This window comes from Vanessa atalanta, chromosome 18, assembly GCF_905147765.1.
Source record: "Vanessa atalanta chromosome 18, ilVanAtal1.2, whole genome shotgun sequence".
Taxonomy (NCBI): domain Eukaryota; kingdom Metazoa; phylum Arthropoda; class Insecta; order Lepidoptera; family Nymphalidae; genus Vanessa; species Vanessa atalanta.
In genome coordinates, this window is record NC_061888.1 from 7576395 (window position 1) to 7591966 (window position 15572).

Consider the following 15572-nt stretch of genomic DNA (forward strand, 5'->3'; position numbering starts at 1 on the left):
TTTAACGATAGTTATTTTCATATTATATTTTTGCGTAATTATTTTTACCTAATGTTTTACAGAACTTACCTTTGAAGGTAAGTGATGTAAAATTTTGTTCAAATGACCTTGAACTAGCTGGGATAATTAAGGTCATTTGAAGTCACAAAGATGTAATATATTTTCAACATATAATAACTATAAAATATTACATATTAAAACACAATTTATACAAATAATTACGAGTAATCTCTGTCTGAATATAAATGGAGAATCTAGGTTATTTTAAAAATGAGTTTTGTTCAACCTCTTTCTTCTAATTATACAAAATATAGGCAATATAACCGCGTTTCAAATGATCGTTTTGCAAATTTCAACACTGATATGTTTCCAATAATATGATAAATATTTTGATTTATTGAAATTGAACAAAATTCATTACAACATAAATTAATTTAAATTAAATACTTGACTATTTCATTTTTCGTACATAAAAATAATAAATGTACTGCTACGACTAAAATATGAATATTGATAATTTATAATAAGTGATATATATTATATATTATATATTATCTATTTATTAAATATGTTTATGTTATTTTGTGTGCAGCTTTTAAAGATTTTGAATAATATTTGATGACGTTGCGTTTACGTAAATATGTTTGGAAGAATTAAAGGAATTCATCAAAGTATGCAAATTGAGTGATATTCCATCAATATGAATTATGACGATGCTCGTTGTTATAACGAGCGATTTAGAAAAATATATTTCATTACACTTTATAGACATATTGAATATACTTTGAGGTGCTAATATAGTATTATGAAAATGGCTTCATATCTCATGGCCCCTCCGCGATTTAGTTTTAGAAGGTTATATATGACTTGAATTTAAAAAAATAGTAAGTTCTATACACACTATCTCGACATTAATTAATATTTTGGCCACTTTTGATTAAGCAAAGTATAATTGTAATGTAGTTTCGTTTTTTAAATATTTATGACATTGCCATATTTATGATACTGCCAACGGTACTGATATAGAGTTAGCAAAACAAAAAAGGGGCAAATTTTGACCACGATTATTTTAATGTATGTATATATTGTGCATTAGTGTATAGACCTTAATATATAATTTAATAAATTTTACAAGTCATATGATTTTTTATATTCAGGGATATCATATAACGACGCTGATATATGTAATATGACAATGAATATATTTTGTATTAAGAAAATTGTATTATCAATAAGATTAAAGATTATTTATTTTGGAAGAAAGTCTTGCTAGAGATATCTACAATCTTCTATCACCCAAAGATCTAGAAATGAAAGGAGTTTTGTGATATTTATTATTTTAATATGCAAAAAATATCTTCGAGGTAGTTTTATTACGAATTTAAATTCTTGGATTCTTCAGTCCAGTTGGTCATTATTCAAATAAAATTAGACGATATACAGTAGAACCTCGATTATCTGAAATATTTGGGACCGAGTACGGATAAAATCAAAGGATCGGATAATCGAAACTTTGAAACAATATCAAACAAAAACAACACCTTGTAATATAAAACACCTAAAAAGTCAAATGCTATTTTATATTATAAAATCGCCAATTCTTAATTGACAAGCGTCTGCAATGGGCCAACGTTTGGATAATTAAGCATTCGGATTAACTAAGGCAGGTTTTAGGTGATTCAGGTTTCGTATAATCAAGGTTCTACTGTATACAATTATATATATGAGTAATTACATTAATTTGATATCAAGTCCAATTGATTTCAATAAAAAATCGTAATATTTTTATCATTCCGAATACAGAGACATATTTGTTTTACCGTTTTACGATTAGGTAATATACAATCAAAAAAAAAACTACCACCAACAAAAATTAAATAATATGTCTATGCCTATAAAACGCTGATTATATATTAACATAAAAATTACAATCGTATTAAAATATATGCGTAAAATAATCTTAATAGCACGATAAAAGCACTTGAAGTTCGGGCACGTAAGACAGAAACAATTAACACGTAATTAAGAAATAAATTTTCAAGTATAATGAAGGAGAAATTCATTCCGAAGTGGCCATTGTATCGAAGTCGGTTATGAGAATAGGATTTGTATTTTGCGCCCCCACCATTAATATACGAGTGCGATAAGTCTCTTATTAAGAGCTCGGCAAAAATTTGTTTATTATCATAAATCGGTGCAAGGTAATTTTATTTGCGTTAGCATAATGATTTAATTACGTGCCGTTGTCCCGTCGGCCAACATGCCACGTCTACTTATGAGCATTCCAACATTCCACTCTAAGATAAACGTAAAAATTAAATATACTAGTTACTTTTTACTCATCAGTGGCATAATTCAAATACAGCAAATCATTGAAAATAATCATAATCTCAAATAAACCATCATGATAATTGTGCAAGAATAAAAATAAATCAATCCAATCATTTCTAGATCATCGTAATCGGTGTCTATTTTTCGTTCGCGTTGTCTTCATGAGCTTTCTTGACGACGGCTAGCTTGGAATGTGGGTCCTGGGGTTGCAACTGCGCGTAAGGGGGAGCCCGTGTGCCGTGCAGCACCAGCGACCAGCCTCGCAGCCAGCCAGATGCAGAGCTTGGTCCAGAGCCGCCGGAGAACCGAGCCTGTATTGTATAAGACACGAATTAATCTTTAATAGTTATTACAGTGTATTTATTTTGTTCTGTTTCATGAAAAATGTCGTTGAATGATAGTTAATGATACGAAAAACAATTTTACTTATTTATTATCGTTAAATTGTTTTACCACCTACCTTAAAGCATTCTAAAACAAAATATTTTTCCTCTCATACGAGTATGTTAAGGCTTATTTATAATTTGATGATTTATAATGACAAAAATTTTGCAATTTTTGTCATTATAAATCATTACCGCAAACCGTTAAGACAAATAAGACAAGAAACAATAACAAGGAAATAGAGTTTGTAACATTACGGTTGATGCCCTTTATGGCTATTTTTTTTTCTTAAATAAGATTCTTAGATTATGCCTAAAACCAAATCGCATTAAGCCGCACCTCAAGCGTCCAGGTCCCCTGCGGATATTCGCCCCAAGTATGAGTAGTCATAAATGGCCACTTAGTAAATCCGTCACGGCTGTCATCATCGTTAGCTCGCCTGCTTAGAATCATCGATCTGAAAATATTCATGCATATGAAACGAATTTCCATTTTCAATTGGAAATATATTAAAAATTTACTAGAAATTTTTCACAATCATTATTTCGTGTATATGCTCGTTTATCTTATCGTTTATAAGCATCAAAATCTATACATTTTTTATTTAAATATTATCTTTCTCTCTGGTCTTAAATATTGATTATCTTTTATAAGAGTTTTCGGACGATGTTCACGCCCATCTTATATCGTGACGACGGACCAAAATTCATATCTTCTAGACACTGGACCAATCCCTGGGCTCCTTTTCTTGATCTTTTTACGTATACCTTTGACTTTATTATGTATGCCTTAAAATATTCAAAACAAGTACTGAATTATATATGATAACATTCAGTCAATAGTATACCTTGTTCCCATGGGACTTGTTAAGAAAAATTCAAGATCTCCTCGACGCGTCGCGTTCGCACTTACAACGGCTTGAACATGCTCCAAATATCTGACTTCACTGGGTGATCCTGCACAAGCCGTGGTTTCAATATGTAGTGTTATGCTATCCTCAGATGGAATTTCGCTGAAAATACAAACAATATCCGGATTTAACTATAATATGAATATTCATTTTTAAAGGCCCAAGAGACAAAATTCCAAGAGATCGGGATCAATCAAGGGATACCTGATTGTAAGTGATCATAAATGCCCACAATGGAACTGTAAGAAATATTAACGAACATTTACATTGTAAACACGAGAATGTGGGAACGAGGATGGTATATCCTCTATTTCTGTAGTTACACTAGTTCCCTCACCCTTTACAACGAAACACAATGATGCTAAGTATTGCTCTTTGGTGGTAAAATATATGAATCTATGACAGTGGTAGGGCTTGCACAAACCCTACCAAGTGGTCATTTCAGAATCGACAAATTATAAAACAATAAATGATCTAATACAAATTATTATACGAGGTTTAATTTAAAGTAACGCCACTTCGTTATAGAACATATTTTAGAAATTAACAAAAGATGTCAACTAGTGGTTTGCGTTTTTAGATTTTCTACAATTTAACTTACGTATGAGTATTCACAGAGCCGGCCTCACAATGGTACCGCGGTGGGACGGAGCGCCAGTTAGCCGCTAACGCAGTCATAGCACCCGCATCAAGAACTCCAAAACCGAAAAGGTGATTGAACTCTAATCCAACGCCGTTCATAGTCCAATGAAAACGGCCCTGAAATGCATTGAATTAGTTAAACAATGAAAATTACACGCGCAAATATTGAGATTTAAATATCATTTAGTTCTGGCTCAATTTATACTGTCTCATTAACAGTCAGTAACTCGACAGATTGTCTGTCGTTTTATAAAATTACGTTAAAAATTTTCTCCTATACAAAACTTAGTTTATGTATACATATAATTAGATTTCGAAAATCATTTTAATATCAGTGCTTTTTTGCGTAAAATAAGTCGTTGGCGAGTAATTTATTTCCATGTTCTCGTAATCGATTATTACAATGTAGCTCTTTATAAACATTATAGAGAAGCTTATCAATAGATAACGCGTTAATCGGTGATAAACAAATAGTAGCAACAAGAATAGCTTAAATAACAGGGCCAGATTTGTAGGCATAAATTCCGCGTAAACAACGAAAGAGGTTCCTAATTTATAAAACGAAACGAAAATTGTCTTCATGAGATGTCAGTAATTTACTTTAAGACAGACAGAATAATTTTAACATTTCAAAGGGGAAATAAATTAAATAAAATTTGCTTTCCAAGTTATTTCGACGAATAATATTTACAATTTTATTTTATACTATAAAATAGAACGAGCATATAGGCCACCCGATAAAGGTGTAAATAATCATGATCGCCCGTAGACATTGGTGCCTTAAGAAATATTCCTTCCAACACCAATGCGTCACCAACCTTGGGTATTTGAATCTAACAAGATGTTGGCAGATAAAACGACACTATGTATTTACAAAAAAATTAAAGCTTAAGTAAGAAACCCTCTTTCTTTCGACTCTGAACAATAAAAAATCACTCCATTTGATAAACCCAATCAATACCTTTTACCCAAATACGAGTAACAAGGTACTTATTTCGCAATAAAATTCGAGTAATTTGTATACGTAATTAATGTACATATTTCATCTTGTAAATACTAGATGGCGTTATGTCAAATTGTAGATAATTCTGAATCGCGATGGCAAGATTCGCTAATTGTTTGCATATAGCATTTATAAATTTTTTGATTAAACATGGTTACCAGTGGCACCTAATAGTTTTATTAGTAAAACGTTAGTGTTGTGGAGCATCCTTAGGATCGACTGAGCTAGTTGTTCAAATTTGATCAGCTTTCGAAATGTACATTGTCGAGCTTTTTATCTTTCATACAGTACCTATATAAAAATCTCTGAAACATTATTATTTTCTGAATTCGAAAATCTTATTTCGCTTAGTGTATTTAAGAAATCCTACGAAATAAAGTATTTTTTAATAATACCTAAACTTGTATTTGATACTTACCTTCGCATCATACAAGGAGTTTCTTTTTGAAGTTAAGACCGTCAAATGCTGAATATCACGCCATGTCAAATTTGGACTAAAATAGATAAAAAAAGTAATTAACAATATTTACAATATATTCACAACAATACAATCTCTCAAAGACAACACTTTCGATCAAGACGAGAAGTCCCTCAGATATATTCTTTTTAAAATATTTTTATACGAATTTATAAAAGATAATCTTTTTAAATAAAAGAATAATGAACTATAGTACTTTTTCCTTTCTTCCTTTATTATCTTCGTAAGTTTTACATCAAGTTCATTTGACATTATAAAACATAAATTGTTTAAGTCGTAATTAAAAAATAAACCTTAACAACGTCAGTCTACTTGAATGACGTACATTTTTACATTTAGTCGTAAGTGACGTGTGTTTTTGCTGGTCCCATATTTCGCAACTAGTATGTAAAGCTACGTATCTTCTACGATCGATGAACGCTCACGTCACGACGATAAATGATTATGATTAACATGGTATTAATAGCCATACGAACCCATTATTAGCGATGGGTGTGACGTTAAGTGCCAATATTTTTGTCATTTTATGAGAAAAGTGTGTTGTTTACTAAAGTAGATACTTTAGTTTGTTTTTCTATTAACTCGCCTAAAGTTTTTTTTTAATTATTATTATATTTATTTATTAAATAATTCTTTAATCTCTGTCTTGGAATTGTTTAATAATAGAAGTTTATTTAACTAATTAAATAATTTACAAAAACGTTACTAACTTCGCGTGAAGAGCTAAAGCGAATACTCCAGCTGCTTCAGGCGCAGCAGCTGAAGTTCCAGAATGAGTCGCAGTGCATTTCCCGTACAAGTCTGTAGTTGCCACCCCTGTGCTCGGATCCCGAGCACCGTTACTAAACGTACTTGCGAGAGTCGACGAGCAGGACTCATCGTAGTGGGCGTTCTGGCCGTCATTTATTGCACTGAAAACATGTTTACAAGTTATTTCAGTCTCCTCACTCAACACATCCGCCCACAGGCATCTTTAATTATACAGCTACGTCATTTCTTATAAACACAATCTGTCAAACAAACTTTGCTATTATAAATAAATAAATGTCAATTCTCCAAATCTTCAAATATTGAGGTCATGTGGGTTGAGTTTTGTCTAGTAGTATTCGTGTTTCTTTCGTTAAACAATGCTCTGTCAAAACAATAAAATGTTTGTGCTAAACACTCGCTAGGCAAAATTTATAAATCAAGAAAAAAACGATTAATTTTTTTTTAATTCGAATCAGATCATTTTTAAAATAGTTTTAATTTTAAAAATAACTATAATTGAAAAAAAAATATTATACTTTCCTAAATATTATCTCCAATAACATCAAATGGATAATTAAAAAACTAATGATATTATAGCCTATCAATTTGTTGTAGCCATCATCAACCATCGTTATAGTGCTGCAGCGTTCAATTAGTTACACTTACTATATAACCATTATCGGACAATGTCTTCGTTGTTATATTAGGTACATTAAAATAACCACCAATCCTGACTACATTGGGGTGAAATAAGATTTTTATTTCATTTGCTAAATAAATCTTGGTACCCTTACATTTTAAGGTTAAAATCTTGGAATGCAGTGCTACATCAGTGCGATAGGATACAAAGATTTTTCCAAACTAAACCTTCCATTCTAAGAGACACTAACAAATCTTCAAAATAGGTCCTCTTAAGGAGAGGAGTTCAGTGATAAACAAACAGATGAACTATATATATGTATATATAAATATAGTAACAATATATTGGTAAATGTTGGAATCGTTCTCTTAGACAACGTGTGTAATCGTATTGCATGTTACCTGTTTATTGACACCGTCCACATGGAAGCGGCGTATCCGTCACAGTTGCAGTCATCATCTTCACCACCGTCACCACTCGCCCATACATATATGTTACCCAGTCCATTTCGACCCTAAGAACAGAAATATAATGTAAATAAAGAAATAAATCAATGAAGTTCCATTCGACAATTTAAAAAAAATTGGATTATGTTGTTTCCTGCCGCATTAAGTTTTACAAATAAAGTACGATATAAGAGAGGCACATTGATCTAATATTAAATAATATGATCAAATCTATAAGTAGACCTTCACACCAAAGTGTTGCGAAATTATTTCGTATTGGACCTCTACGATACTAAACAAAAATCTTCAAATTACAAATTTAAGTTTATTATCAAAACATATTTACAAATTGTGCCGACTGGAATATGTAAAAATTTAGTATACATAATTATCCTCAATAAATGGACTTTTTCAATGCATTTTTTTTTCTGATTGAACCGTAGATCACGAGATCAATCATCGAAGTACTCATAAAATCAAACTCATCAAGTTTAGTTAATAAAACTATAAATATGTTTTAGTAAATAATCCGTAAAGTAAATGAATACTAAGTAAATACTTCACATTATTTCATGACAAACATTTTCAACGATTCGGATATTTTCGTATCATGTCTTAATATTTCGGATAATTTTGTTCTTGACCCGAGGGAAATACGTAACATCCTCGAGTTATTATGAGTCCACGTTAGGGGAATAAAATAATTAGTTATATTGTATTTTTTAACGAAAGCGAAATATTAACTTGATGGTTTGACTTATTGTTTTTTTTTTATCATTAGGTATATATAGTATTTGTATAGTTATGTGTATGTATGAGTTAGTATCATAAGAATTTTTTGTACGCTTAGTAACAACCTTTAATACACGTTTTGAGGTTTGACTCAAAGCTACTACTTCTTGTACAAATTATTTTTTCTGTGCAATAAACTGTACAGATATTTATATTCGTTGATTTTGATGCCGACAGTGCATTTATGACTATAGACTATAAATAAAATGAGACAGTAATCTCTACTAATAATAGTAATACCTAATTTAACTTTAAATAGACAGATACGGTGAGCGACTTATTCAAAATATATAAAAAAATAACAAATAATGTTATTATTTATAAATAAACATATTATTGCCATAGTTTTTAACTATGGCTTATAATATTACAAAAAAAAAATCTTCTTTATAAATCATTTCGTGCAGGTCTACGTTCGACCCAATCGAAACCTATCCACAATTATAGATCGTTAAAAATAATGATTTTTCAGTCGACGACATATATCTGCAATTTTCGTATAATCAAGATATTTCGATATTAAATCCACGAAATTCAATGACAGAGACATGAGAGTTCAATGGGCGGCCATGTTTGACTTTTACGGGTGCGTTCAGAAAGTGTGTTCCAAATAATAATTTCGTGCAGGGGTACGGTAGTTAGTATATTTTTATTTGCTTAGTCTTATTTATTTTACCCGAGCGAAGCCATTTTTATATTTAGTATATATATAAAATCACAAAGGAGAGAATACTTTACGAAGTTAGATTGAACTTGGAATGTTTTCAGAGGTCGAATATTTGGCCGTAAACAGTCCCTTTTGCTGTTTAAAATATTTAAGAAATAGAATATATTATATTGACAACTATATACCTAAAGTATTTTGTATATCGATATTTTGTTTAAGTAGCTACAGTCATTATACTTACATACCATCCCCGAGAACCAGCAGATTTATTTCTATAATTAAATTAGGATGACGAATCAATCATGAGGACATCCTCCTGATTGTTTTCGGCTATGACAGTCGTAGGTACCAGTCACTCATAATATATTCTACCACCAAGCAACAATACTCAGTATTGTTATGTTCCGGTTTGATGGATGAGCCAGTCTAAGTCCAGCTACCATAGACATAACATTTCGGTTTCGATGGTTGGTGGCGCATTGGCGATGTTATTAAAGGTGACCACTTACCATCATGTGGCACATTTGGCAGACTGTATACAAATGTTTTAGAAAAACCGATTAAACAAAAGAGATATACATATACAGCAGAGTTAAGAACATAAGTGCACTCCTCGTTCCTATCGCATTATTCAACACAACGACCTTTAATTCCTTCTAGGGTTCAAGGAAATAAACACCGACAACTTCCAAACTCGAGGCAGCTACCCAAGAAAGCCAATTTAAACTTTTTTTTTTACCCCGTCCAAGGTTTCAAATCAGTATCTCATAATAACCTAACCTAACCTTCTACACCTACGAGGGAGTCATTAAATATAAAGAGATGGTAAATCTATCGCTTATAGGCAAAAGCTTCCTCTTCTCTTGAGAGAAAGGTTTGGAGTCTATAGCATCACGTTTTTCCACTGTGGGTTGGCGGGTATAATAATTTTACATATACATTAGGTACAATTTTATCCAACATGCACTTTCTCTGGTATAGGGCCGGTTTTAGGGTAGGGCAACTGAAACAACTGCCCTAGGACCTCAATATGAGATATTCCGACGAGTTAACAAACATCTCCATAAAGTCAAATTATAATAATGTTACTATTTACTGTTTTAAAAGTTACCGATACAAGTAAATAAATTACAGCTTACTGATTGGAATAAAAATATTTTAATTAATTCATAATATAATTATTAGGGTCTCCACGTTTCTGTTGGTCTACTGCCTCCACTACTTTGCTTCCCCAGGGCCTCCAGACTTTTAAATCCGACTCATGTTCTGGAGGTCATTGAAACAGCAAGCGCGAGTAATATTATCAAAAAATTAAACAATGAATTTGGATAAATTCGAATCCATGATCACTTGGACTATATATAACCTATATTCCATTTTGCAATTCAACTGTAAGTGATTTATTTTATCACAAAAGTCGATATAAGATTAATTAAATTAAATTAATGAAGCTGCTGCTGCTTCAACATGTAGATGTCACCGTGAAAAAATCGGCACGATACTCACGTACCCTTTTCCAACAATTGAATTACATAGGTAAATACAATTGAGTTACTATTTATCAGCACGGAATCATTGGCAAATATGTGACAATGCCAGTAGCTATAACAGTTATAATATTAACAATAACCAAGTGATTTAGATCACTCACACACACACATTCTTTGATATTGGCAAATCCGACGGATCGAAGTCATAACTAAAAATAAATCGTTTTAGAACAACGAACAAAAGGCCGTCTTATTTTATAATAGGGATCTCTTAAACGCTATAAGACGTAGAATAAATAATTCAAATACATTTTTATTTACTAAAACATCAAGGATTACATAATCAAATAACTGTATCTATAGAAATAAATAACAATAGAACTGTCTGTCTGTTCCTTAAAACTGTGAATATCTTAAATTTAGTTAGTATTAATAGTTATGTTTAATAAATTAGTTGTACCTACTCATATAAAATAATAACGCGTACTCACCTTTAAAAACGTTTTGCACAGATTATATATTTTTTTGGTTTTATTTTTATTATGTATCTAAATTATAAAACGCCATTGACTAGTTCTACCGAATAAATGAAATCGATTATTTGCAATTCAATAAAACTGAACGATCATTTTTTTTTGTCTATTCGTCAAGTAAAATTACGAGTGGCACTGGTAACAAGAAGATTTTATCTCCACAATTTCAATTCATCATTCCACGAGCAAATCCTTGTAAATGCGATAAAACACAATAAAATCATCAAAATAGAAGACAAAATAGAAAAGCATCGGCTCATAGAAGTTGTGAATCGTCATGTGAATCTAACAACGGCTCGGATTATACCCAGATCAACCGAAACTCAGTAGTTACTCTTTTTTCATTGATTTATGTCAATAATATTCCACTGGCATATCTGATTTAATTGATGAAAAAAATTAACTCCTAAATTTTTACCGATTTTTTTGTTAGAATCTACATTCAAAACACCGGATGCGATGCGACGCGAATGTTATTCTAGCATATACATATATTACAATACAATTACACTATCTATTTCTTCAATTATTCAACACTTCTAATTATTCAATTCCACAATTCGATAGAAATTCTATTTAACACGACCGGAGAAAGATACAGGGCAAAACTATTGGCTTTAAGTGCTCTCCGAGAGACTACCAATATCGACTTCTAAGCTCTGACTCGAGATTCGAACCTAACACAACGGAATCTATCTCATAAGCCTCTATATATTATCGATGTTTTCCTTGTTAAGAATTTGTAGAAGAATTTTGTATCTGTATAAAAATGATCATACAATAATGTTTAATAAATAAATATAAGATACATAAACTTCAGGATTCTAGAACGTAAAATAATATTCACTAAATACCCTAAGATACTCTTTATATTCCTGTAAACACAGACCGCTTTTTGCCGCCGACACAGCCATTTCGCTGCGAGCCATTACCTTCAGGAAATCTCAGTCGAGCTTTCATTTTGCGACGTCAGCATTCTGTGGAAGGAAATTGCGTCCAAACGAAAACCTCGTCAAAGCATTCAATGTCTTTTATTTAAGCATAGGATTTACCGGTTTTTCAGATATTACAGATTCGTTTTATGTTGACGACTTACAAGTGTACGACTTACTTCAACAATAAAAATGTTTTATTTTATAAAAGTCTATTTAAGGTAATAGTACGAAGTTTTCGTAAACATTTACATAATCGTCGTACTATATTTCAATATTAAATTTTATTAATTTAATATATTGTATTACTGACCTCATTACGAAACATCTAAAAATAAATCCAAAATTAAAATAGGAAGAAATTTTATCTGTATTACAAACTGCTCAAAAGAAATATTTCTTTCAGAAGGGTTATCAAATTTTATAAAATAATTAAAGACAGAATAGATCAATTGAATTAAATGACGACAGCGACAGAAGATTATTAAATACTAAATATTCAAAGAAAAAACAAGACAGAGCAATAAACAAAAGAACGTCGAAGATTACACGAGCGTCCTGGATCATACGTAGATAAGAGAAGCACTAAGAACTCAATTCCCCTGAACAAATAATCCTTTCTGTTCCCTCTTTATGTCCCTACGAGTACTTGGATGCAAATAGATTCATACACGCTGATATGCACGTATGTTGGCTCGCCCCGTTTAACGTAACCGCTCATTGCGGGTTTCTTGGTAATCAACAGCTTCATTCAAATACTAATTAAACAATCTTAGAACACCTTAACGTATTCGCGACTTGGTAAAATAATAATTATAGATTTAGTTTGTGAATAATTGGTTTAGAGTAACAGTCATATACTGTAAGGGTTTCTTAGAGCTCTATAGATCGTATTAGTTTGAGTAAGTTGGTAGGTTATGATAAAGAGTTGAATCGGAATCAGAGAGGTCTCCAATGATGATCCGTAAATGATAGATTATTTAATATACTTTTAATAAAACACCCGTAAATAATTATTGACAACCACAATTATCCCAACGGATTAAAAATCGGTTCATAAACAAAAAAGTTATACGTCAAGTATAAGTTATAAGTCGGTTAAACCAACTAACTAGAACCTGAGTTAGCAAAGTGCAATAAATAAAACAAACTACATAACATTATACATACCTATGAAAAATTAAATATTACTTAAGTTGTCTGAGAATAATGCACGTGTTTTATTATAATAAGTACTTGATAAAAATATAAAATGTTAGCTTGCTGTGAATAAAACTGTACACATCGTTGTCGAGCCTTGTTATTCGTTGATTCATCAACTTTCCTTAGTATATCGTCAGCTGTAGCTGTATAGACAGCTTTATAACTCCACAGTTATTATTATTCGGTTTTCTTGGGTTTTAAATAAGTTATTCGGTCTCTTGTATAGAAATTCTCAGTAGCAGGAAGTTTGAAAATCGGCAATGTTTACACCCACTCAGCAAGCACGTAAAACCTTATACGCTTCAACTCTCTCTGAACGTGTCGGTTTGCCGTCCCTTGAGAACGTAAATATACAGAGTATACCTCTGTTTATGCACACACTTTTGTACAATAATATTTAATACGGCGTACCGCGTGGTTATTACCCCCATTAAAGTAAACGTCACGAGTCACCTATGAAGCTTTAAATGGGAAGTTTAAAATATTGGCAAAAAAACTCCAACATGTTTTCTAAGGATACAAAATGAATTATCGATACTATCCTGATGTGTCGAGTTAAGATTTTCCATTTTAAAAGCTACGATATAAATTGATAGACGCTATTGAAGCAGTATCTTATATTCATGAGAAAAATAAAATATCTACGAGATCGAATGTTTTTAATAATAGTAATATTGTGTTAATAGTTTAGTAAATAATGTTTCTTGTGAAACAATTATTTTTGACGACCTCCGTGGTCGAGTAGTGTGTACACCGGTTTTCATGGGTACGCCACTCCGAGGTCCCGGGTTCGATTCCCGGCCGAGTCGATGTAGAAAAAGTTCATTAGTTTTCTACGTTGTCTTGGGTCTGGGTGTTTGTGGTACCGTCGTTACTACTGATTTCCATAACACAAGTGCTTTAGCTACTTACATTGGGATCAGAGTAATGTATGTGATGTTGTCCAATATTTATTATTATTATTTATTAAAAAAAAAATTATCAATTAGTGTAAGAACTCAATGATTAAACTCATTAATCTCACATGGAGTTTGTGTTATTGGAAACTTAGTTAATTTCTGTTATTCAATTTTTGCACGCGGATTCGCTCGCATTTTAAGGCTGGTTGTCAGGTATTAGGTAATAATTATAATACATTTTTTAAAATATTATATATATATATATATAAATAATAATTAATAAAACAAAAAAAATACCATAAAATTAGAAATGTGCACAAATATTTATTTTTATTTTTCGATTGAACTGAGGATGAGTGTTTTAGTATAACTATAGACACAAAAGACATAACGTCTTAGTTCTCGACATCTTGGGGACTAAGGGAAGTAAATGGAAGAGATTATTAATATTTTAACTCTGCGAATATTATAAATTCATACCCCAGTATAAAATTATTATTTTTTACTAACCTCATTGACACCTCTCACGATAGCTCTCATTGTAGCGTTTCTTGGCCCATCAACGGTTCTCCCATCATCAGTTGGACCCCACGAGGCGCTGTATATGTGGATCTTGTGAGGCTCGTGCCCCATGGAGTTAGCCTCGATGAGATCGGTCATGTAAGGTTGGTCAAGCATCCTTATACCTGTTCAGTAAAATTTATCATTTAAAACCAAACGATTATACCATTAGTACAATTGAAATATCTTAAAATTGAGACTAAAATATAATTTAGTACCCGAGTCAAAAATAAAAAAATATTCCGTCGGAATTGTTACTCATGAGAATATTGTACTTAAATTGGATCTGGAATGTAAATTTTATAGAGCTTAAAAAAACTAACTTCCTCCTAGTACTCGGTACTAAATAGATATATTTGATTATGTCCATAAAAACTGGTTAATTTATTTTAGATCTTCATTATTTCTCCGAGATTCGTAGCGATTAGTAGATTATTCAAAGCGATTATACTTTATGAAGGTAGTAAAAAAAAGTTTCTTGCATGTGACGAAAATAAGATCGTTATTTTAATAAAAATGCTCCTCTGAATTAAATTAATTTATTTTCTGTTATGAAGATTCACAATTTAATCCTTTAAATTCATCGATTTAAAAATAATAATTATCAACTTGACAATGAAACCGTCAGCCAGTGCCGCCATATTGAGATAGTCAGTGAGGAGAATGATGACGTCTTGTAGGTTGCACATGAATGGTTGACATTCATACAAAATTATATCTCCCTTGAAGTTGAAATTTCACTTTTTTAATGAGCGTCTATCGCGAAAGGAGTAACGATGCTAAACATCAAGAAATTCTTTGTATTTTTCTGAAAATTTTCAATTTCTACGCATTATTTTAATTTTTCTTTCTGTAAAGACCTTCCAATATTTTATTCAAAATCTTAAAAAAAAAGATGAATGAAATCTGTA

At 31.3% G+C, this 15572-nt stretch overlaps 1 protein-coding gene across 2 annotated transcripts in view; it reads right to left on the reverse strand.

Annotated features, from left to right (window-relative positions):
• Positions 1-1953: 1953 nt before the first annotated feature.
• LOC125070927 (neuroendocrine convertase 2) overlaps positions 1954-15572 on the reverse strand; it is a 110733-nt gene continuing 97114 nt past the window's right edge. For both annotated transcript variants that reach the window (XM_047680947.1, XM_047680946.1), the window contains 8 exons: positions 14611-14786; positions 7540-7652; positions 6459-6659; positions 5689-5764; positions 4227-4384; positions 3563-3727; positions 3055-3172; positions 1954-2642 (listed from right to left, as the gene is read on the reverse strand). In XM_047680947.1, coding sequence (XP_047536903.1) covers positions 2469-2642; positions 3055-3172; positions 3563-3727; positions 4227-4384; positions 5689-5764; positions 6459-6659; positions 7540-7652; positions 14611-14786 — 1181 coding nt within the window. In that variant the 3' untranslated portion in view covers positions 1954-2468. The remainder of the gene's footprint in view (positions 2643-3054; positions 3173-3562; positions 3728-4226; positions 4385-5688; positions 5765-6458; positions 6660-7539; positions 7653-14610; positions 14787-15572) is intronic.